Below are 25402 nucleotides of genomic sequence, written 5' to 3'. Positions count from 1 at the left end.
AGGCTCTCCCAGTGCTCTCCTTTTCTTTAAACTCCACTGTGGGGTTGGCTGGGCCCTACTGTAAGGCTTCTGGATGTTGCCCTCAGCCCTCCCCTGCCGAGACTGTCTAGCGCGTGGTGGTGATGGCCGTGGCGCACGTCAGAGGACTCAGTGCAACGCGGGGGCTGTCCCAGGGCCGTCATTGGTAGTGCGATGAGATTGACGGCCCTGGGACCCACAGACTGGGTACGCCGCCGCCGCGCATCGCACCATCATCACTACTATGCTAGGCAGTGCGTGTGTGGCGTGCGTGCACTGGAGTTTTTCATTAATTTGTTGCTTGCTTGCAGGCAGATTGGTGTCACCCCATGACGATGGTGTCAGGCAGGTGTCACCCGGTGCGGTCCGCACCCCCCGCACCCCCCTAGTGACGCCGCTGTGGAACATGACACACAGTTGCCACATTTGTGGTGCCCACATAGAGGTTTCAAATTCCACTGAGCTATAAGGTCACTTTTTGGTAATGGAATGTGACTGTCAGCTTTAATGAGTTGCTGTCCAATGCTTGTGTTTTTGCGCATTGCAAAAATGGGTTTAGAAAGAGGGTACTGAAGTGTTTCCAATAAATGCCAATTCTTTCGAATGATATTTTTGAATTGGTTTGTGTGTTGACCAAATGTTGTCACACAAACCAATTTATCCAAATCCTTCTTTTCTTTTACCTGAAGTAGTGTATCCCTTGGAGTGAATTTAGCCCTGTTTTTCGAATGTTTTAATAGTTTTTTGGGGTACCCTCTTTCAGCCATCTCACTACAAAATCTTATTGCATGTGAATCAAAGTCACCCAAGTTTGTACAGTTGCGTCTTATCCTTAATAGTTGACCATAAGGTAAGTTATCTTTTAAGCATTGTGGATGTGAGCTGGTATAGTGAAGAATTGTATTCCTGTCGGTTTCCTTCTTGTGTAAAGAGGTTGTCAACTTTGATTCGCTGGTGCCTACAGTGACGTCAAGGAAGGTCATTTCTTTGGGACTGGAGTTCAGCGTGAGTTTGATATCAGGGTGCCTTGAGTTTAGCCATAGGTGGAATTGATCAAGTTCCATCTGGCTACCCTGCCACAGGAGCCAGACGTCATCGATATATCTCAGCCATTGGATGATGTGATCTGAGAAGGGGTTGCCATTATAAATGAATCTTTCCTCATATTGTGCCATGTACAGCACTGCCAGCTACGGCGCACAGGGACAACCCATGGCTGTCCCTTTGATTTGTATGTAGAAATCAGTCTCGAACTTGAAATAATTACTCCGAAGAGTAATTTCAGCCAATGCTAAAATGAATGTAGTGGGCACCCGGTGGGGCCTATCTCGTTGTTCTAGATAGAGCTCAATAACCTCAAGTGCCTCATCCTGCGGTATTTGAGTATAGAGCGAAGCGACATCTAATGTCACCATCAATTCAGTCTGTTCGTTGAATGTGCGCCCCTCAATTCGGGTGATGAAATCTGTTGTGTCCCTTAGATGCGATTTAACTTGTGCTATACATGGTTTTAAAAAGAAATCAATATATTTTGATGCCGGTTCTAGCACGGAATCGCATCCGGACACTATGGGTCTCCCAGGTGGTGCCTTATCATTTTTATGAATCTTTGGTAAGAAGTAGAGGATTGGCGTTCTCGGTGATTTTTTGTTAAAAAATTCGAACTCTTTGGACCCTAAGTAGCCTTCATCCAGGCCTGTCTTTGTGATTTTAGCTATTTTGTCCTGAATGGCATGGACAGGATCTTCTTTTGACGGTCTGTACCACTCTCGATTGTTGACGTGTAATTGGCCTTCAGCAAGATACATTGGACGGGGCCATAGAACCACCGCCCCGCCTTTATCTGCCTGTTTTATGACAATTGATGTGTCAGATTTAAGATCACCGATTGCTTTTTGGATTCCTTTGCTGATGTTGTTTTTAACAAAACTGTTTTTCTTCTCAAGTTTCGTGAGAGAGGACAGTACCGCTTGTTCAAAAGCAATAATCTGTTTCGGAATGTTTATTGTCGGAGTGAACCTAGATTTAACCCTAAGTCCAGTGGTTTCCTGCATTGACGTCATTTCGGCCCCAGCAAAGTAAGTTTTCAGCCTAACCTTACGGCAGAAGTCAAGTGCCTCCAATATCAGTTTCGTGAAATCGGTTCTTTTGGTAGGGACAAATTTGAGGCCCAGGTTCAAGAGCATTTCCTCATCTTTCGATAATTCTTTGTCAGAAAGATTTACTATGGTGGACAAATTTAATTGTTGTAATTTTTGTTGCGAGTTCGCATTTGCCATGGTTGTTTGAAGCGAGGTCGAGTTTGACCGCCCCTGGATAAAAAAGGAGTTGATCATTAATCTGGGAGCATGAACATCCAGACAGCATTCCCAAGATCTTTCCTCAGGTCCATAGCCTTTCCAATCCACCAAATAGTACAATTGTCCCTTGATCTTCTTAGATTCCAAAATTTCTTTGACTTAATATTCCACTCCCGATTCAAACTGAATAGGTTTTGGGGTGAAACCCTTCGTAGATCTGGGGATGTTTATTTCAGCAAGGAAACATGGAAAACTGGGTGAATTTTCCATTTGATAGGCAATTTCAAGCGATAGGTCACTGGATTTATCTGTTCTTCAATTGGATAAGGACCTATGAATCTGGGTAAAAACTTTCTATTACCTTTCAACCTCAAGTTCTTTGTGCTTAACCAAACATTGTCTCCTTTTTGTAAACAAGGACCTTCTCTTCTCTTTCTGTCTGCATATTTCTTGTACTTCTTTTTAACCTGCTCTAGATTTTGAGAAGCCACTTGATGAACCTCTTGCAAATGAGTTAATCAATCTTTAACTGCTGGGACAGTGATCTCTGCATTGCTTACTGTGTAATTGGGATGTCTACCATAATTTAAATAAAATGGAGAATAGCCTATAGAAACATTTTTAGCATTATTATAAGCAAATTCAGCTGTCCAAAGATAATCTTACCAGTTCCCACCCTGTTTCAAAAGGAACAATCTTAGGTACTGCTCTAATTCTTGGTTCACCCTCTCGGTTTGTCCATCTGTTTCTGGATGGTAACTAGTGGAATACCGAGCCTCAATTCCTAGACCCCCCAGAAAGGCCTTCCAAAAATGGGACAAGAACTGCGAACCTCAATCTGAGATGATCACTTTTGGGATACCATGTAGTCTTACCATGTGAGTGCTGAAATGACTAGCAAGTTGCTTAGCAGTTGGAACCCCTTTTAGTGCTAAAAAATGGGCCATTTTGGAAAATGCATCCACCACTACCAGGATTGTATTATACCCCTGACTGGAAGGCAAATCAACTATTAAATCTAATGTAATTGTGTACAAGGGACCAGGAGGGGTGGGTAGGGGTTGCAAAAATCCCTCTGGGGCCAATCGTTCCGATTTTCCCTGAGCGCAGACTTCACATGCCTTAACATAATTCTCAATGTCGGTAGCCATTCAAAGCCACCAATAGTGTCTCTTGACTAATTCTCCAGTCTTGGATTCACCTTTGTGTCATGCTAAAGGGTTGTCATGACATTTGTACATCACTTGACGCTGTAACTCCTCAGTGGGTAAATACAGAGCTCCCTGATGATAAGGCAGTTGATGCCGGTTTTCTCGATTCGGTTCTTCTCCAACCCACTCCTGCATTTCACTTGGACTCATGGATTGGACAATCTGTTCATTCAAATCGATGGGTACTGTGGCACAAATTACTTTTGAGTCTGGTATTATCGTTTGATTCTTCTTTACAGATTTGTGAATTTCTGTTCCTACTCGAGACAAGGCATTTGCTTTCCCATTCTGAGCTCCAGGCCTATAAGTGATGACGAAATCATGTTCGGCAAAGTACAGGGACCACCTAAGTTGTCTGGGCGTCAGAGTTTTAGCTGATTTAAAAAACTTTAAGTTTAAGTTTAAGTCAGTGAATACTGTCACTTGATGCCATGCTCCCATTAGATAATGACGCCATTCCTTGAATGCATCCTTAATCGCCAGTAATTCCTTTTCGGTTATGGTGTAATTTGTTTCCGCAGGTATTAGTTTTCTAGATCTGTAAGCTACTGGATGTAGTTGCCCAGTCTCCTTATGTGTTGGGAAAGTACTCCACCAACAGCTGATCAGAGGCATTGGTTCCCACGGTTCTTCTCCAACCCACTCCTGCATTTCACTTAGACTCATGGATTGGACAATCTGTTCATTCAAATCGATGGGTACTGTGGCACAAATTACTTTTGAGTCTGGTATTATCGTTTGATTCTTCTTTACAGATTTGTGAATTTCTGTTCCTACTCGAGACAAGGCATTTGCTTTCCCATTCTGAGCTCCAGGCCTATAAGTGATGACGAAATCATATTTGGCAAAGTACAGGGACCACCTAAGTTGTCTGGGCGTCAGAGTTTTAGCTGATTTTAAAAACTTTAAGTTTAAGTTTAAGTCAGTGAATACTGTCACTTGATGCCTTGCTCCCATTAGATAATGACGCCATTCCTTGAATGCATCCTTAATCGCCAGTAATTCCTTTTCGGTTATGGTGTAATTTGTTTCCGCAGGTATTAGTTTTCTAGATCTGTAAGCTACTGGATGTAGGTGCCCAGTCTCCTTATGTGTTGGGAAAGTACTCCACCAACAGCTGATCAGAGGCATCGGTTCCCACATAAAACGGTTCTGATGGATCTGCATGTAACAGTACTGGGGCCGAAGTAAAACTTTTCTTTAGCAAATTAAAAGCTTCTTCAGCTTCTTCAGTCCATTAAAAACAAACACCTTTCTTTAAAAGTTTTGTGAGAGGTAGTATTTTCCGTGAAAATTCACTGATAAATCTCCTGTAAAAGTTTGCGAATCCAATAAAACTCTGCACTTCTTTTACGCTGGTTGGAGATTTCCATTCCACTACTGCCTGGATTTTACGTTTGTCCATATTCATTCCAGTTGGTGAAAGAATGAATCCTAAAAATTCTACTTTGGAGACAAAAATTTACTTATCTCTCTTTTCTTTCTTCTCTTTTCAGGAACGCTGCAGACGTTGGAGGCCTCTTGCCGAAGTCGCCGAAAAAACAGAGCGAGACTGTTAAACTCAATTTCACCAAGTCAGAGACTCTGCGTCAGGAACTGGTAATTCCTAACCGTCGTTATTACTATAACGCAGTAGAAATTTTGCTTCAAGACTAACTCAGAACAAGAATTTACTGGAGCGCTAACTATAAGACCTTCTCCGGGATTCTCCTCAGTGAAGTGTGCATTAGAATTACATCGCGCGCTTCACCTGAGCTCCCGCACCTGCAGAAGGCAGAAACACTAGACCGCAACTCCTCCCATAGGATCGGCGCCCATCTTGGAGTTCCGCTTATGACTTCAATATCGCCATCCATTAAGTAAGGGGCATTTATCTGTATTGAACCAGCGGGATCTACCTGACAAAATGGATACTACATGCATAGCTTGTTGACGAGTGCTGACACAGCGACAGAGGGGCCAGCTATATGGAAATACCTACAAAGGGTTATCCGGTTGGATCCTCCCCATCAGGGCCGGACTGGGAACAGAAACCGGCCCTGGCAAACTGCTCAGCAGCCCCCCCCCCCCCTCCCTCCCCCTCGGGGTGAGCGGGAGTGCAGTCAAGCAGTTTGTGAGGGTCGGTGTCCGCCGACTTTGTTACCGGGGGCGGATATTTCCGACGCCCGGTAGCAAAAACGGCCCCCACCCTAGCAGCCCACCGGGGAAACGCCCGGTGCCCACTATGGCCAGTCCGGCCCTGCTCCCCAGTAGTCATCGGGCGAGAAAGGTCCGACATAATGGAGAGATAGATTACCGTAGGCTGAAAGGATAAGAACAAAAGATGAAAAAACGACCAACACATGTAAGTTTAGTGTATAAGGGCACCTCAATAATTTGATTAGTAACCTGAATCCATACATCCAAACATTCAATGGATTACCTTGTGTGATCCTCACCTGAGATTCAGTCCTAACATTAGCAGAACTTAAATTGAATTTTTGGATGTATGGATTCAGGTTACTAATCAAATTATTGAGGTGGCCTTATACATTAAACCCACTGCCCGGAATACTCTTTTGTATTATGAAAGTTACCATCCATGGAACCAAAAGAATAGCATACCTTTCAGCCAATTCTTGAGACTCCGTAGAAACTGTATCAATATCAGCGACTTAGAATTTCATGCATCCCAGCTCAAAACCAGGTTGCTAAACAGAGGATACCCACATAGATTGGTCAAAGAATCCTACAAAAGGGCGAAATACTACAACAGCGAGGCCCTCTTTGGTTCTAACAAGAAGAAAGATGATAACAAATTGGTAGTGGTGACGATCCACTCCAATTGTAATGACAAACTCCGTCAAATCATCAATTCTCAATGGCACATTCTGAACACAGAAACTGTTGAGGCCCTCGAATAACCGCTCTTTGCGTTCCGGTGGAATAAAAACCTTAGAAATGCTTTGGTCACAGCCTCTGTGACCCAAAGTAGCGGTTTGGTTCAGAAATCCATTACTGGGTCTAACCCTATATGTGGGACGCACAGATGTGGCAATTGTCACGCGTGCGATGCAGCCATGGTTACCTCTGAACTTGAATGGGGCAGGACATTTTTTTTCCTAAAGAAGATGACAAATTTTGTCATACGGCTAATGTGATATATCTTATCTTTTGCCTCTGCCATAGAGGCTATGTTTGCAAAACAAGTAGAGAGTTTAGAATACGCTTCGGTGAACATAAATCCTTTATTCGCAATAAAAGGGCAGGAGCACCCTTGGTCGCTCATTGGCTTAAAAAGCAACATACTGTACAAAAATTTAAATGGCTTATCTTGGAACGGGTTCATAATTCGAAAGATGGAAACATGGATGCACAGCGGCTTAAGAGAGAAGTCTTTTGGATTTTTACCCTTCAGACTGCAAGCACTGGTCTCAATGAATCCCTCACTTTGAGAAAATGCCATTATTTGATTAGGGAAGGCATCAAGAGCTTGGTTTTCTATTCTGTGCTACATCTTAGGTCCCTTTAGGGTGGTTGGAATTATTGTTCCTCTTTGTTTTTCTTTCTTTCTTCAAGTTATCTCCCTTTGCTTATCTTTTCGTATTTTTTGCGCACACTTAGATTTTAATTATATCCCTTTTTTTCCTTAGTGGTGTGTTCCCTTATTTATTTTGGTTTGTAGTCTGATATTCCCCTTTCTTTTCTTTATCTCGTTTTGTGACATCTTTTTTTCTTTATTTCGTTTTATGACACTGTTATCTTTGGAATTTACCAGTCCCCTTTAATATTTGCCTTTCTCGTAGATATTTCAATATGGCCAACATTTTATCACGCTGGTTTCTCCTTTCCAGCACTCCCTGCTCTTATTTAATTGGCATTTTCGGCCTTCCAGCACTAGTCATCTATATCCAGTATGCGCAATTGGGAGGACCTATTTAGGTCTGTTTTATATTTTTTTCATTATTCTATATTTTATAAATTATTCTGTACATACCTTCTTCGATTTCCGCATCATTTTTCGAAATCCAACATGGCCGACAGTTCTGGCCCATGCATGCACTGAGGGTCACATTCTAGTCTCTCAGGTGCCTCTCATTTCAGTGTTGAAAGCTCCGGGAATCCTTGTATATATAGATCCTTGTTTTCCGTATTCTTACCACAGGCAGGACCAGTGAGGGAGTTCTTGGACGGCCCGTTCTACCGGCACTGTATGTAAGTACCTTACTTTATGACTGCTCAGACGTTACTTTTTCATTTCTCTTTTTACTTGACTTACCTTGTGTTAGTCGTTTTTCATCTTTCATTGTTATCCTTTCGGCCTACGGTAGTCTATCTCTCCATTACGTCGGACCTTTTTCGCTCGATGGCTACTGGGGAGGATCCAACCGGATAACCCTTTGTAGGTATTTCCATATAGCTGGCCCTTCTGTCGCTTCTTTGCATTGTCCTTCTATTCTCTCAGGCCATTTTCTCATATTTTTCATGTAGATACCCCGGTCCCCAGTTACACTATGGAGATGTTTGTAGCTCAGCATATCCAGCCATGACAGAAAGTGATTTTTATTGGATTAGTTGTGACGATGAGTTTGGCTCATTTTCCCTATTTGCTTATTCACTTCATTTTGTGCCGAGGGTATTCTTCATCATTATTGGTTCTGTATTATCTCTTGTGTAGATATTTTATCCTTACTGGACATATTCTCCTCATCTCCTCCGTATCCTCAGTGTGGCCCTGCCATAAGGTCCTTGGATCCCCTGTTTTATACGTAGGTGTTCTTTTTACACTGCATTCTTTAGTTCCCTTTCAGTTGCTACTACCGCTTATTTTTCTTTTCGTTTTCCATGTTTCCAGGTATCTTATCTTTTGGTGCGATACCATTGTATCTACACTCTGTATCTACTTCATGCTCCCCGCTGTGTACTGTTTCTGAGGTTTGTTCTTTTTATATATTCTTTTTATATTATCTTATCTCTGTTCTTATTTCTGCCCTCATTCTCTGGGCTTTCGAGGCTGTTTTACTCTGTTATATGTAGGTGTGTTCTGTTCAGTACCACTTACCATATGGTGATCCACATTTATTGATTGGTGATGGTTCCCTCCACGATCAGTTTTGAGTCTCTTGCTCTCTTTGACTATTTTAGCGGTTTTTAGATATACGTATCTTATCCTTTCCCCATTTGTCCCCAGAGACAGTCTTTAGAGCCCTGTTCATGCACTATATTATGTGTACCTTGAATGTGGATGGCTATGATATCGCCACAAACTAGAATGAGGAAGTCTGCATGAAGGAAGTCTCAAGCAGTGGCATTTCCTAAACGCGTGTCAGCGCTTTCACCTTTGTTGTCATATTTGTGCTATGTGGTGCGTTGTTCATGTATTTTTTGTGTAATGTTATTTGTTTGTCATGTACTTTTTCAGTTTCATAGTTGCGTATCAATGTTCACGTAGTCTTTGTCTATGTGTAGGTTAGTTGGTCATTTGTATAGTTTGGACATTTCTTTCTTTTTTTCAGGGCTCTCCTGTTTTGTGATTATTATATTGTATATACAAAAGTTGTTATTTATCATGTGTTCACACTCATGTACCAAAAATATTTTTGTATAATTTATATTAAAAAAAGTCTATAAAAAAGAAATAAATTTTGAAAATATGATGAATAAATAAGTATTAAATTAGTCATTCTGAGGGTGACATTTTTATATTTGGAGTTATTACCCATTTAAATACATTGTAGTGGGGGTATTCATTCATGTTCTTTGTTGTATTCTCCCTGGATTGGAATTTCCCCCAGAACCGGTGTTCTCAGGACCCCTCATCCGTTTCAATGTACTGCCAAATCCTATACTTTCATCTCTTGGAATGTCCGGGGTATTGGTTCTATCACTAAACGGCACCAGAATAGCTGCACAGTTACACCGCCGAAAAGCTCTAATAGTATACTTCCAGGAGACTCACCTGTTACCCTCCAAAACTATGAAACAACACAAATGATGGCGGGGTCAATTTTATGCAACTGCATATTATGACTTTTCTAGAGGGACAGCAATATGGATTCGGGCGGGAATCCCTTCTCCCTTAAAGAGAGTTAAATTGATGACCAGGGTCGGTTTGTCTTTGTTCTTGGAGCATTGGATGGTAGACAGGTAGTGTTGGGGGCCCTTTATGCTCCGAATACAGATCAAGAAGCATTTTCAACACAGGTCTCTCGAGCACTTTTAGACTGGTCACTCTTCCCATGGTTATTGCGGGCGATTTTAATGCAGTATTTGATGTATATCTGGACCGCTCCCATCCTCTCTTATCTAATACTACAGCGCGATCGCAGGCTGTTACCTTGACAAGATGGGCAGAAGGCTGGAATTTATTGGATGTGTGGAGGTCCCTACATGTTAATATGCGTGAATATTCCTTCTATTCTTACCCACACAAGTTACATACTTTTTTAGATTATTTCCTTTGTTCCCCTGACTTATCCCCTTCTTTAGAACAGTGTGATTATCTGGACAAGACCATATCAGTAACACCCATTAAAAATCCTCTGGAGCAATTTAACATCGAGCTGAAGTTATGCAAATTGTCTAGCGCCGAGACGCCCGCGGGTATTCGTTCGCGCTGTATAAATGGCAAAAATAAATAAATATCAGACCATAATCCCATAGAATTATTGCTGACCTGGGGCCGTTCCCCTGCCCCTATCCCAACGTGGAGAATGCAACTTATTCAATTAGAGGACCAAGTTTATCGTGCCGCTTTGGCTACAGCTATCACTACTTATTTTATGGATAATGAGGGTACTGCCTCATCCAGATCCTTTGAGTGGAAGGCCTTTAAAGCAACCATTTGCTGGGTTTACATGGGAACCTTGGTGGGCTCGCGGAGGAAAACGATTATGGATATAACCGACCTGGAGAGGGACTTACAGGCTCTGGACATAACTGCCTAGAGGAGCGATGAAGGCATAGAGCCTCAGCAGGCCGCTAGGATTAATTATGCTGAATTACTGGAATGCTTGAGACTGATAGACTTTAATGCCTACAGACTGCGCACACATTCCGAGGCAGATAGAGCAGGCACATTGTTAGCGCGATTGATTAAACCTTCTGTAACTCCCTCTCCCATATTGGCAATACATAATGTTCATAACACGGTGGTTACTTCCCAGGCTGCAAAAATGCTGTATTTGAGGAATACTATGCACATTTATATACCGCTCACCTCTTAGACATGTCAGACGCTACAACCTGCTTTCTGGCAAAGGCTTGGCGGCTTCGATTACTACTGCAGAGATTCGTATGGAGATTAATGCATTAGCCCGTAATAAAACACCTGGAGCGAGCGCCAGAGAGCTGGAAATACAGAACGCCAGAAACGCCATTCTGCTCTGATCACGGAGCTCAACGAGCCGCTGCAGGAGAACGGGTTGCCACCCTGTCATCACTTGCCGCTTGCCGCTGTCTCTTCACTGAGATCTGTTGGACCCCCGTTGGAGCCCGAGGGAGCAAGGGACTGCTGAGGTCGGAGCTCAACGCAGCCTAAGTAGGCTTCTGCGGTGCTACTGCTGTGCTCCTGTGCGGTTGAGCTGTGCGGCAGTGGGAGCCGAGAGAGAAGCGAGTGAAGCGATACGCAGAATCTGCATAGCGGTCTTGTGCGGAGCCGGGCCCGTGCTGGGGGGGCCGCGAGTGCAGGTGAAAGTAAGGAGCCGGTGGCACAGATTGGGGGGGGGAGCATCGGAGCCTCGGAGCCTGGTAACCCGGGAATTACCGGGTCTTGTGCCTGCGTCCTTCATCCGGAGTCCAAAGCCCAGGCGCCTGGCATCTAGAGCTCGGGGCGTCTGGAGCACCCATGAGCGCCGGCCCCCCTCGCACCCCTTGAGGTCACTGGTGGAGAGTGGTCTGAGCTCCAGGGGGTCCCGCACCAAGCCGCACTATATCGACCGGTGTGCCCGGCGTGCCCTGCCTTTAAGCCTTTGTGATCCAACACCGGGGATAACCAAGGGGTGATTGCGGAAGCCCTTTACTACGTTCATCCTGAGAGGATCTTGTGCAGTTGTGGGGTCCAGAATCCACACCCAAGTTACCAATTTCAACGAGGTGAGGCCGCGCGCAACTGTCTCTGGACCGGCACTGTTATTTGTAATTTCCCTTAACCAGGAAAATGCGAGCGCGGCTGCCATTAGAGGTGGCTGCTAAGTAAGAGCCGAGGGGTAGAGTCCTAGGCAGGTCTGCCGGTGGCCCCCCCTGAGAGCTCCGCTCGCTCCGCTAGTTTTTGTCAGTCTCTCGGCAATGAACGGTGTGAGACGGTAACGCCAGAGCGCCATTTCAAGCTGATCCAAGCTGATCCTAGAAGCACTAGAGACACTGCAGGAGTCACCGCGGTAGTGGTAGTGGTTCTGTGCAATCTCACCTCTGAGCTGCATCAAGCTGCACTAAGTGTCTATCTCTGGAGTACCGCAGACTACCACAGAGTACCACGTAGTTCCAGCAAACCCAATATGAGGTCAGGCAAGAAAAGAGTCCCCCCTGAAAGTAAGCCGAAGCTCAATTAAAAAATCAAGCCAAAGGCCACACAGAGTATCACCGAGTCAGAAGTCAAAGAGGTCAGTGGGAGCCGGGCAGCGTCTCAAGGAGAACCAGGGGAACTTGGACCATCCAGAGATCGAATTTCCCCAACCGCAATCCCTCGTCCCAACCTACGACAACCAAAAATCACATCTAAATTTAATTTTCTGAAATATCCTTTTTCTACCATCTTCTCGTCCACTGGGAAAATCCAGGACCTCCAGGACTCACTTCTTCCCCTATCACCAGTGGACCTGCATCTTGCTCAATCTTCACAGCAAATCAGCTGCAACTCACCTTACTCTTCCACATCGGCCAGCCAACCGGCATAGAGCCCAGTGGCAGCGGAGATAACAGGGGGCTCGGTGGATCACAAACTCTCAAACAAGGCCAATTTCAGACGTTCACCATTTCTAGCAGGAGATTGGGGGGCAACACCCGTTATCCATCAACTCCCCCCAGACACGGACCTAAATGCCCCCCCAGCATCTGCATTTTCCCTCTCATGTACATTAAGTGAGACAAACATCCGTTCTGTACACAACTCTCCCACAACCAGGGGCGCGATGTTTAATCAAAGGCAAGAAGCACCGAGCAGCGACGACACAGGCAATCCCAACAACCTGCTGATTGCAGACAAAAACCATCTGGCCCAACTGGGCAGTCCAAAACCCTACTTACAGTCCCCTGAAGGAGCAACAAAAGATCAGCTAGTTCACAGCAAGGAGGATTGGGCAAATAATCCAAACCTTGGGTGTGACGGCCTTGCCAACACAACCTATTTGGGCTCACAAGAATGGGCCGATTTAGTTGCCACATATAATCCACCTACTTGTATGAATTCATCTTTGCCAAAGGTAGAATTAACAAATAAAATCCAGGCATCCATACTGGGCCCAATCCAGGAGGGTACCCACTCTAATTTAACCTCCTTGCCGAATTCCTCATCGTTTTCAACTCCCAAAAAAGGGGCCAACGAAATTGGGACATCAACAAAATCACAAGCAACAGAAGCATCAAATACGTGGGATATCCTGCTCAACACTATGCAACGAACTGTCGATACTCTGCATTTTCAATCAGATAAAATGGACTTACAGCTGACTCTACTCGACACCCTGGCTGTTTTTGTAGGACGGATAGATGAGAAACTCGGCCAACTAAACACGCTACTCAGCAGGGCCCAGCAGGAGGCAAAGCTGGTTTGTAGTTGCGGTCCCATTATCGACAAACTTGCAGCTCTTCCAGAAATCGTATCCTGCCTATTAGAAGGGCTGCCAAAAGCGACAAACACAAGGCCCCAGCGCACTAACCCGAGCGAAACAGCTTCCTACATAGCACCAACAGGAGGGACAACTACATCAAGTACCCCCGACAAAGTTTCATCGGTGTCGGAATTGGGGTGCATGCCACCGGAACAGGCCAACACTGCATCCTGTTCCACTTCTCCAACAATCGTTAGTAAGCTGCCCCTCAACGCGAAAGGGCGGCGTCAACTGAAAAGGAAAGGCCGGAAAAAACAATCCTTAACAAGTAAACCAGAAGTTTACCCCCTTTTTCAGTCAGAAAAAAGATTTGAGCAGCTGGCCAGGAGTCCTAATACAGCAAGCATTGATAGAAGCGATCTACCTTCTACGGGCCCTAAACTCTCCCCCAATGGAGTCCCCGCAAAAGCAAGGACTCCTGCCTTGACGCTGGAGGATGGTAAAATCTCAGATGGTGGGAAGGCCGGAATCCAACACAAGTCGGACAGACATGGCCTATGCCAAGTGACCGATGAACGTCCCCCTAATCTTCCCCTGACATCCGAACCGGCAGCGGTACAGTTAACTCAAAACTTGGATCTTACACGGGCCGAACCACCCACGACCACTGGTGTAAGCTTGCCTCCCCGGGAACCAGTGGAACCACGGCTCCCAAGCCCTAAAACTAAGCTTTTATCCACCATAACCAACACCACCACAGGTCCTGCTGTGCCCATTTTAATAACTTTCACTACTGGAGAGAATCCCACTGGAATCTCGTCTCACTCCGACCACAACAACTCAAGTCCTCAAGCCTCAAAAAATCAGCTAATCTCTCCGCCGCACTATCCAAATGAGCTCTCTACCAGCATCCTCTTTACTCCTGAGTACCAATCAAAGGGCAGATTTGATATCCTGAACAGAGGGAACTTACTACGGCTACTTAGCACTATACCTGCATTAAAGGACTTATCTTCAGCGGACGTTCTTTCCATAGAATTTATAAGAACTGACAGGGTGGACGGGAATGAGGCGACTAAAACTACATGGTCTTCCCCGGAAATCGTCAATAAAATCTTCAAGGAGGAAGGTCTCCTCAAAGTATGGGGGATCAATATAGCTGCTTATCACAATATAGGATATCCGCTTCCCGTGCTCGAGAGGCCCAAGCAGCGACCGCCTGACTCAACCTCAACGACAAGGTCCGTGCTGAGGGGCGCACTGGGCTGCTCAATTACAGCAGCCCAGGCGACAACTACGGAAAACAGCTCAAGGATTACCAATACGCACAGTACAATTGAACATCGGCTCTTTAGTATATGTAACTCACAAGCCAATCCCCAATGACAAGGAAATCCAACAGAGCCAGCTATGCGAATGGATGCACCGCACATAGAACTGTGCTCATGGAACATCAACAGGCTATACAATAAAGCAGAGGATACTGACTTCCTACAATATGTCAAACTGTTTGACATCATCCTTCTCCAGGAAACATGGTTGGAAGAGCCAATTCATCTGGAGGGCTACACCTGCTATCATTCCCCAGCCACAAGGAAAAGCAAGTTTGGTCGTCTGTCAGGAGGCCTAGCAACCTATCTTAAAATATCAACTATTGGCTCTGCTCGGTCACTTTCTACAAATTCCTTGGCCATAAACACAATGGAGTTATCACTTAACTTTGGGGGTAAGAAGAAAGTATTCCAGCTAACCAACATCTACATTAACCCCAAAAACAAGAGACAGGAGGGAAAACTCCTAACGGACCACTTACATTGTGTTATGACTACTCGAACGGCACCAAATCTAATTCTATCTGGAGACCTCAATCAATGCATCTTAGGCTCTTCCACCAACAGTGACATTCAGGCCCAGTCGTACCACTGGAACATACCAACCCAAATATTTAGCAGTCAATGCAAGGCTTCTAAGTCTGCAAAGGCACTACTGGAAGATCTGGAACACATGGGCCTGCGGGTCTTAAACGGAAGATTCCCAGACGACTCACCATCTGTGGCCTCATTTACCTCAGGTGCGTCCACTTCTTCAATTGACTACACGTTGGTCTCCCTCACGTTATTTCATCACGTTCTGGGTTTCAACTTAGGAGATAAGGGTGACAGCGATCATCGCCCTCAAGAAGTCAGACTGGGAGCTCTTCCGGATGATGTTCCTTTAAATGCAATAGGGCCGCAGGACAGTTACACCTTCAATCTTAAGGGTATTAAAATTTCACTAGCAAATACCGTGGAGGTACTTCAAGCTGCAAAAACTCAATTGAACTTCTTAAATTATCCTTCTGGCAACATAGTAGCAGGCTGGGAAAAATTTACACAGGAGTTTGCAAGTAACTATTCAACAACTGTACGGCATTTTCCACCACGAGCTCCCGCTGGCACAAGGAAGATCTCGGGCACTCAGAAATCAGCCATGAGTTCCCATAAAAAAGCGATTAATAAATCTTTAAGACTGCTGAAGAAAAGCCCGAGGGACGGGATTCTCCTAGCACAACTTCACAATCATCGTGCGGATCTTAAAAAGTTGAAATGGGCAATCAAAAGAACTAATGAAGAAGTCTTTTGGGCAAAACTTCACCACGCTTCCAAGGACAGCAACAGCGCCCAATTCTGGTCGATTATAAATAAACTGTTAAATCAGAAAAATACTGGAATAACATCTTACATAACAAAATCGTCTTGGGAATAATTTCTCGAAGAACATTTCAATCATCAAGTTGGCAAAACAAGCGAGCCCCATATTCTTCTGGAGAATCGATATCCTCTAACAAGCTCACCAAGTGAAGACGAAACTATGGTACCCTCTGTGGCCCAAATCAGGAAACTAATTTCCAAAGGTAGGAAAGATGGCGCAGCTGGACCTAACGGTATTCTGCCGGCACTTTTCAAACGCGAACCGGAATACTAGGCCGACATGTTGATCCCCCTCTACTCATCCGTCAAAAACTCTGGGCGCCTCTCTGCCTCATGGAGGGGCTCAACCATCTCACCAATTTACACGGCAGGGGACAGACTCCTTCCAAAAAACTATCACCTGATTGCACTCCTTGATATTGAGGCCAAATACTTCGCCGGCCTCCTATTGACTCAGTTGCGAGAATGGGCTCCAAATCAAAGCTTAATACCATCTAGCCAAACGGGTTTTTGCAAAGACATGGGAACAACAACTAACCTGGTGGCCATCACGTTGCTCATCGATAAGGCTAGGGCGACCAAGCAGGCTCTCCACCTCTGCTTTGTGGACTTCAAGGCGGCCTTTGACAATGTCAACCGGGAAATTCTGTGGCGAAAACTGTCTGCCTGGGGGATTCCCTCGCCTTTATTAAGCCTCTTGATTGAATTGCACACGAACACCTGGGTTCAGGTAAAGCTTGGGAACGGCTCGCACCTCTCTAGGCGTATTCCAACCACAAAGGGCCTAAAACAGGGGTGCGTGCTAGCTCCAACTCTTTTTAATCTATTCACAGCTGACCTGCCACCCGCCTTAGAGGCTTGTAACCCCCACGCCCCCCGATTAGGGGGAAAAGGGCTGCCCAGCGTTTCATATGCAGATGACGTGGTCCTGGTCAGCCACACGAAAGTTGGCCTACAAAACCTTATTAACACGCTTTATGGTTACGCCACTGAAAACCTACTAGAAGTGAACATCAGTAAGACAAAAGTTCTGTCTATAACAGGGAACAAAAAGTCGCACACCTGGTCGCTTGGCACAAAAGAAATATTAAATTGTTCCGAATACAAATACCTGGGGATCCTAGTCGACAAAGGTGGCCACTATCTAAACCAACTAGCGGCCATCAAGAGGAAAGGCATGTTAATAGCCACAACGCTGAAACAGCTAAAGCCCAACTTGAGATGCGAAACTCTATTGCCACTACTTCGAGTAGCCAAAATCAAAATAGAGTCTTCAATTACGTATGGCAGTGAGGCCTTAAGAGGAACTGACGCAAAACTTCTGGATACAACCATTTCCAAGGCCTATAGACTTTTCTTTAACCTGCCATCGTATACTACGCAAGCCCAGATTCGGTTGGATTTTGGGCTGACGAGCCAAACTCTTGCACAAAGAGGGTCTTACATCAAATGCTGGCACAAATTAAAGAACTCTCCAGAAAATACCCTGAATCGACAGCTCTGGCAAGACATTAACAGCTCATCCAGAATGCCGGCAAAAAAATACTTAGAGGAGTCCTTGACCGTAACAGGACTGAAAGAGTTATGGGAGTCTCCTCTATCACATGCGCAATTCAAGCTCACAGAGAACAAGAGCTTAAAGAGACACTCGCATCTGGAGGATAAAGCCACGTTTTCTCACAGACACCATGCCTTACTTATAAAACACCGGGCCTCCTAGCATATTTTGGTCTGGGGTATGGCTGGAAAACTAAGGAAGCCTTTTTAAAACACAGGCTAGGGATCCTACCCGCCATTCCTCACTTACCCAGTGGCTGAGACAGAACTATGGGACTAAATGCCGGCTTTGCGGAACGGGGACTGAAGACCTAAAACATCTACTATGCACGTGCTCGAGACTGAACAAGGAAAGGGCAGCTCTGTTGAAAACAGCCTTTAACGAACTAGGAGTCCGCTCACGCAGACAAGCCGTCCTCGCCTGCTTCGACCCTGGTCTCTTGCCACTGAACGGGAAGCTGGTGAAATTTTTGAAACTAGCGGAATGGAAACAAACAACCCAGGCAGTTGGCTAAGAGGGAATCTTGGGCCAGGGTCAGGTTGCCACGAACAATATATCCTACCTGCACTTTTTACTGTCTTTTATCTTGCCTTTTATTCAAAACCCTTGTTTTTAAAGGTCTCTTTTAATTTCTCTCATGAGACTTGTTTTTTAATGTATTCTTCTTTTTGTAATGGTTTTTATTAACCTAAAAACAATAAATTACTTACTTACGTAATAAAATACCGGGCTCAGATGGCCTCCCTGTTGAAATTTACTCATCAACTTTTGCAGCTACATTGATTCCTAGATTATTGTAGCTTTATACCTCCTCCTTAGAAGATGGTGCCCTACCTCCCACTACCATGGAGGCATTAGTTACGTCCCTGTTGAAACCGGACAAGGATCTGACCGAACTTTGTCCTATCGACCTCTCTCGATGCTTAACACAGAATACAAGATACTCAGTAAATTTTTGGCATCCAGCTTCTTCCGTTGCTTCCCCGATTGGTCCACACTGATCAATGCGTGTTCATATCCCAAAGCAGCACCTCACTAAATATTCATCAGCTTCATGCCTTGCTACATGCAGCGTCAGAAACTTCACCACTAGCTGACTGTTTATCGTTAGACGTACAACAAGCTTTTGACACCCTGAGCTGGCCCTATATGCTAACTCTATTATCCAAATGCAGCCTGCCCCAGTCCTATTGTAATTGGATCAAACTGCTCTACACTAACCCCACTGCTCGTGCTAAGACAGGTTTGAATATCTCTCTCTTATACTGTTTATCGGGGAATACACCAGGGCTGTCCCTTGTCCCCCTTGCTATTTGTATTAGCCCTCGAACCTCTTGCACAATATCTGCGTCACGTTATGGTCCCCTATGGTATTCCATTACGGGATGTGATCCAGTCTGTATCACTCTACGCCAATGATATGTTGTTATATTTCCGAGATCAAAATAAAAATAAACACACAGTAGCTACTGTTTTCTCAAGTTTTGGAGAAATATCTGGCTTATGTCTTAACGCTTCTAAATCAGTCACCTACTCCTTTTATGATACCTACACTTCTCACTATTTACAATTTGGTCAGCTGCAATTTAGATACCCTGTTGTCCTCTTTAATTTGGGAGACAGGCAGACATAGGTTGGCGTTGGCTAATTTGCAACTACCTACAAATGCGGGGGTGCTGTGGGCACCTGATTTTAAAACGTATTGTATAGTCTGACAATTACAGTGGTTGTCATATTGTTTGGTGGGCAAAAGTGTATTTGAAATTAGGCATTCCCCTGACTTTTTAAAACAAGGAACCCTTCAGTCACTGCTATGCCCGGATGCGGAGAAACTGTGGTATCCTCCTTATCTCCTACATGTTGAACAACACTATTGGAAACAAGCCCATAAGTTAGCAAAGCTGCCCTTTCCATATCCCCCGAATATCCCGCTCTGTGGTTTACCTACTAGACGTGGGATAGTATCAATGACTTGGATAAGGAGGTGGACACAACTGGGTGTAGGGACACTTGGTGAGTTCTTCCTGGATGGCTACCTGATGCCCCACGAGGAGGTTGTACGCAATCATCCCGTGCCTGATACTTTGTTTCTCACTCATGCAGCGATAGCGCATTTTATTTGTAAATATTGGCTCATAGACCAGAGGGAACCTCCAACTTTCCAATTATTGAAATCTCTTCATATAATGGGGCATGGCCGACATCTAGTACATTGGCTCTTTTGGGGTTTGAGGACATTTACATACCCCATTACAACATCTCAGATTTCAGACAGAAAAGGGACATAATACTTCTCCGTGTACTAGAAGATAGAGAATAGGCCCTAATGTTAGAACACCCTCGGCGAGTCTCCCGTAATTGCCGGTTAAAAATGATACAACTATTCATATTACACAAAGCATATCTTGCCCAGACGACAATACGAAAGATGTTCCCAAATGTGTCCTCGGTTTGCCCGAGATGTCCGACACAGGATGCTGATTTTATTCATTATTATGGTCCTGCCCAGTACTGAGGGGGTTCTGGACAAAAGTTACCCAGAGTCTAGTAGTACTGACAGAACACACACCCTGGGACATGATTGAGGCCTATATCCTTGTAATGCTTCCACACTTAATATTTAGTGTATCATAGTTATATATAATGAAAACACAGAACATATATGTGACTAGTACTATCTGGTAATAGGAAAATGTAAACAAACCGTCTAATCATGTTCATATATGTATGTGTATCATTCGCAATACTCAAAATTTGTGTTTAAAAAAAAAGTATTGCCTCTGTGACCTATTGGCATTGCCAATGTTTTTAGGTCAAGCATTCGCGACCTCTTGTATATACTTTAGTGTATACTTATATGTGTATGTACTTTGTGGGCTCTGGAGATCAGCCCTAGGAATTGTCTCCTTCCGCTTAGGGACTTTTTTTCCTGTTCAACTGATTCCATTTAACTGTCTTGATAGAAAACTACCAGCAGAGGTCAGTAAAATACACATAATTGCTTTCTGCTGAGGGACTTTCTTTTTCAATTTTTTCTGGCAACTGGCTCTGTTTTACCCTCTTGATAGAAAACGACCAGTAGAGGTCAGTAAAATACCAGAATCACTTTAGCATTCTGTAGATTCCAGTCCATAGACATTGTCTTCCACGAGCACCCATAAGACAATATTTTTTCAAATCTTGTATTTTCAGGGATATGACCACCGAAGGCCCTGATTTTATATTAAAAAAATATCTTTGAATTATACCATTTCCTATTGAAAGGCAATATTTTTCTTCATGTGTTCCCTTACCTGGCATGTCACGCAGTTTGGTGCTTACTTTCCCTCCATGTTAAAGAACAGTAGATGTTTCAGCATCCAGGCTAATGTGCTGCAAAGCTAAATACATATAAGGGGCCAAAGGCGAGACAGATTGCATTGCAAATGATTGTTTAGCCATGCTGCACATAATTTGTGATGTTGTGCATCGAAGAAAAAAAAAGACTTTTATGCTGCAGCCTGTGTCACTTTGTTGTCGCATGCACCAGGCATTCTTGTGCCTACAAAATTACATGTTTTTTTTTTTTAGGCCGAGCATGGCCAGCGCATGCGCTGCTCCTCGAGGTCTGCTGTATTCAGGTATGGACTTGAAGCTCCACCAATATTTTTCACTGGCTTGTGCCATTGTCCTTTGTAAATGTTGGCTTCTGATTCAATAATAGGCTTGCTAGTCCCTCCTTCGTACTGCCTTGTCTACATTTGTAACCTCCCATGAGAACTGGCCCTTTTACTTTTGTAGTTCCACATATGTTTTGTTTATAGTCTGTCAGCACTATTTTCATTAATGATTTTGTCCTCCTACAGCACAACGCAAGAGGCATGCTGTGCTGCATACCAGAATCTTACAATATTGAAAAAATAGACTTCGGTAGGCCGCCATGATGAAAAAAAAGTTTTGGCTCTTCCAAGTCAATTTTTTAAATATTGTAAACTTTTAGTAAGCAGCGCACCACATGCGGTGTGCTGTGCTGCTTACCAAAATCTTACAATATTTAAAAAAATAGACTTCGGCGAGCCGCACATTTCTTTTCTTTGTCGCGGGTCGCGGAAGTTTATTTTTTCAATAATGTAATCTTTTAGTAAGCTACGAGCCACAGGCGGCGTGCTGTTCTGCTTACTAAAATCTTACAATATGGAAAAAATAGACTTCGGCGAGCCATGTCTTTCTTTTAATCGGCACAGCTCACTGCAGCTGATTCCTCCTCCCAGTTCGCTCCCTCTTTTCCGCTGCAACAGGAAGAAATGCAATAGGTCTCATATTTGCGAGAGTTTAACGAATTGGCCTTGTAAATGACAATGCTTTTTATTTATCTGTTTTAAAAACAAACACATAAGTAAAATGCATTGTCATTTACAATGCCAATACCTTAAACTCTCGCAAATGCAGGAACTATTACAGGGAGGATGCACTGGAGGGGGCACGAAAGCAACACAGAAGTAATGGGTGGGGGAAGCAATAGGGAGAATCAGACCGGCAAGTGTAAGAGGGAGGGGGTGGGTAGAAGCAGTTGGGCAACAAAGAGCAACCGGGAGTGTGGGGAGAGAGACTTACATGAGAGACATGGCTCGAAAACACATTCTCTTTAGTGAACTCTCTCCCATGCCCTCCATTTCAGTTCTCCATTTTCTGAGTCTCATCTCTTCTCCTTATTTGTCTCTTTTCCACTTGTATTCCAACCTTCAGGTTTACCTCTCCTTATATTCTATGATTCGTGAGACACCTGCATTTAATAGAAAGTTCTATAAGTAGATTAATAAAAACAACTTGTAGTTTCATAATATGTCCAGAAGTAAAACATGCATTTGAAGTCAAAGCTCCCGTTGCCGAAATAGCGCTGGAGGCAAATTTATATACATAATGTGGCATTATTAGCAATACTTGAATGCAGTATTGTTTTAGAAAAAGATTTTGTAAGCCTTGTGTCATAAAGAAAAAAACTTTCTGGGGAGATATGATCCACTTTTAACACTTCTTTACGGTATGACACAACACGACGTAAGGTACAGACTGTGTAAAAAAAATGTGATGTTTAAGCGGGCTTGATTTCACAGCAGAAACTGGCGCATCGGAAGCAAAAGTGATGTAAGGCTGGTTAGCAGCATGTAAAGTGACGCTAACCACCCTAGCGTCACTTTTCAGTATGTGACGCACCAAACACACTAAAAAATGACTCTTTGTAGGAAACAAAAGTGCCACACCAGACAGAAAGCATCCTTGTGGGGGGGGGGGGGGGGGGGGGGTGGGATGGCAGCAGCCAGTACAAGCAGCAATCAGGATGTCCAGACAGACTCCCAGCGGAAGAAGCAGAGGAAGTGCAATTTCAGTGAGGAGTAGAATGACATCTTGATCACTGAGGTGACAGAGCACCAGCATCAGCTCTTTGCCACCTCAAAATTGCCATTAGGAAAGAAAGAGGCCATTTAGCAGTCCAAAGTGGCCAAGATTAACAGCGTGGGACAAGCAAAGAGGACAGTCACTGACTGTACGAACTCTTGCATGACTATAAGTGCAGGCTTTGTGTAGTTCTGCCAAGGATGATTTGGCATGGCAGCAGTTGTGGTGAGATACAGCTACCCACTGTGGAACTTTGGACATTTATGGGAGTTGGGCAGTTACCTACTAAAGGAACACTGATGTTAAAACTGCAAATACCAGTGTGCAATGCGTACACGTGCCCACGAGGCGGGACAAGTGAATCATTTAATTATCACCTGTTGAGCTGCCTTCCTTACAGGTCATCACTGTGAACAAGGGCGATGGACGCCCGAAACGCGTCGGAAATCGATGACAATAACCTGCTGCACCTACCTAACGGATGTGCTATGCTGCCTGGCAGAACAAAGTAATTCTTCACAAAAGCGTTGGGGCCTCCAAGTGTTGGGTGTTTTCGTCTGGAATATTGGCGGCCTTCCTAGGTCGTGGAGAGCCCACCCTGCGGACCAACAGGTCCGGTGCCGCGACGAGTACGGCGCCGTAGAAGCTTTGTGTAGTTCTGCCCAGGATGATTTGGCATGGCAGTGGTTGCGGTGAGATACAGCTACCCACTGTGGAACTTTGGTAATTTTTAGGAGTTGGGCAGTTACCTACTAAAGGAACACTGATGTTAAAACTGCAAATTCCAGCGTGCAATGCGTAAACACGCCCCCGGGGCAGGATAAGTGAATCATTTAATTATCACCTGTTGAGCTGCCTTCCTTACAAGTCATCGCTGTGAACAAGAGCGGATGGACGCCAGAAACACGTCAGAAATCGTATTTGCTATGTCCAAATCGACCAGGCACTGCTCAAGTTAGATTTTATTAACGTTTTGCATGAGTAAAATACAAGTACAGAAAAGATATAAAGAAGAAAGAAAAACAAGTTACCGTGGGGGTAACATAAAAGGCAATTCAAATGAATACTATAGTTTACGGTAGGAAGAAAATGGCTTGTGTCATACATAGTGTGTGTAGTTGTAGACATGGTTTTTTAATGGTGTTTGTACGGAGGATTACGAGGAGCTGACTGGTAGGTGGCCATCATAAGAAGGTTACCCCCGCTGATCGTATGGTGTATGATGGGAAAGAGAGGAAATGAAAGAGAGAGTGACACACAGACAATATGCCAGGCAGGAGGAGAGTAGGGGCTGGGAGTGTGAAGTACCAGGTTTTTAAGAACCCAGCGGTGCCAGGGAGAACACCTGAAAACTTCGAGTCCTTCCTGTTTCAGACTACAGAAACCCAGAGTCTTCTTGGTGAAGTCAAAGATCGTATTTATTGGCTGCAACCGGTAACAGGGATCCTAGAAGTACAACAGCATGTATGTTCTCAGGAGACTGCTCAAAATTACAAAGCCAGTCTTCTTCTTTTATACAAAACAATAAGCCTCGGGCAAACATTCCTTATTTTACAGTTGACCATACACATATTTTTACTACAAAGAAAAAGCAGAGTCATGATGTCAAACACATATTTCAGTTCGTCCAGCCCATAACTGATTACCCGGCAAGACCCAGTATTTCCATCAGATATCGACAGACCACTAATAAAATCGGGCACCTCCTCCTCGTAAAGCAAGTCATAACACAACAGAAAGGGACAGGTGTATGTAAGATTAGGCATGGTTTGTGTGTGATGAAAGGTTTATGATATGTTGTGCCTTGATACTGATCTCGCTCGGCCACTGGGAAAGGACCTGGCCGAACAGGTTTGGCTGTAGGCAGTGGAGTTAGCTTGCCCAGGTCATGGCGGAGTCAGCAAAGGTGCATGTGTCCTTCGGACTCGTCTTGGCTTCAGTCATTGGCTTTATGTGAGGGCAATCACAAAATGGATGCCGTTCACAAAATGGAACCCGAGGGTTCGTGACGGAAATGCCGATTTCAGGGTGATCCCAACACTCGATCGTGACGAAAATGCTTGTGTATACCGCACTCGCCATTTGCGGTTCGCTGATACCAAAATTGTCATGAATCGACGATGTTTATAACACAGGTCCAGAATTCTCAGTACCACAGACCCTCCTTTTGCCCTTACATAGGCAATAACCTATACTCAATTTAATCTGAGTCCAGGTCTGTGTTCATAAAGTCATTGAGATGTTGCTGTAGCATCATCCTATTTAGCTTGTTTCTTGATACATGTTTCCTTACACACGATGTAGCACAGAGGCCACATATTGCAGGAGCGCACTGTACACACAGACAGAACAGAAAAAGGATGGCTAAGACCATCCCAATGACTATCAAAATCTTCCATCCCCAGGCAGATATCAGTCCCCAGAACCACCCCACCAATGACCAATCTCCTTTATCCGTGTGGATAGATTCGGAGATTTTATGCAGTTTGGAGATGGCCTAGTA

General features: G+C 44.4%; 1 protein-coding gene across 1 annotated transcript in view; it reads left to right on the top strand.

The window, feature by feature from the left end:
• Nucleotides 1–23927, top strand: part of LOC147691960 (uncharacterized) — a 48474-nt gene extending 24547 nt beyond the window's left edge. Inside the window, exons 4-5 of the mRNA XM_086939488.1 lie at nt 5026–5128; nt 21094–23927. Coding sequence (XP_086795614.1) covers nt 5026–5128; nt 21094–21223 — 233 coding nt within the window. The 3' untranslated portion in view covers nt 21224–23927. The remainder of the gene's footprint in view (nt 1–5025; nt 5129–21093) is intronic.
• The last annotated feature ends 1475 nt before the right edge of the window (nt 23928–25402 follow it).

The sequence above is a fragment of the Lissotriton vulgaris genome, chromosome 9 (assembly GCF_964263255.1).
Source record: "Lissotriton vulgaris chromosome 9, aLisVul1.2, whole genome shotgun sequence".
Lineage (NCBI taxonomy): Eukaryota > Metazoa > Chordata > Amphibia > Caudata > Salamandridae > Lissotriton > Lissotriton vulgaris.
The sequence above is the reverse complement of the archived record's forward strand: the minus strand, read 5'-3'. Positions and strand labels throughout refer to the sequence as shown.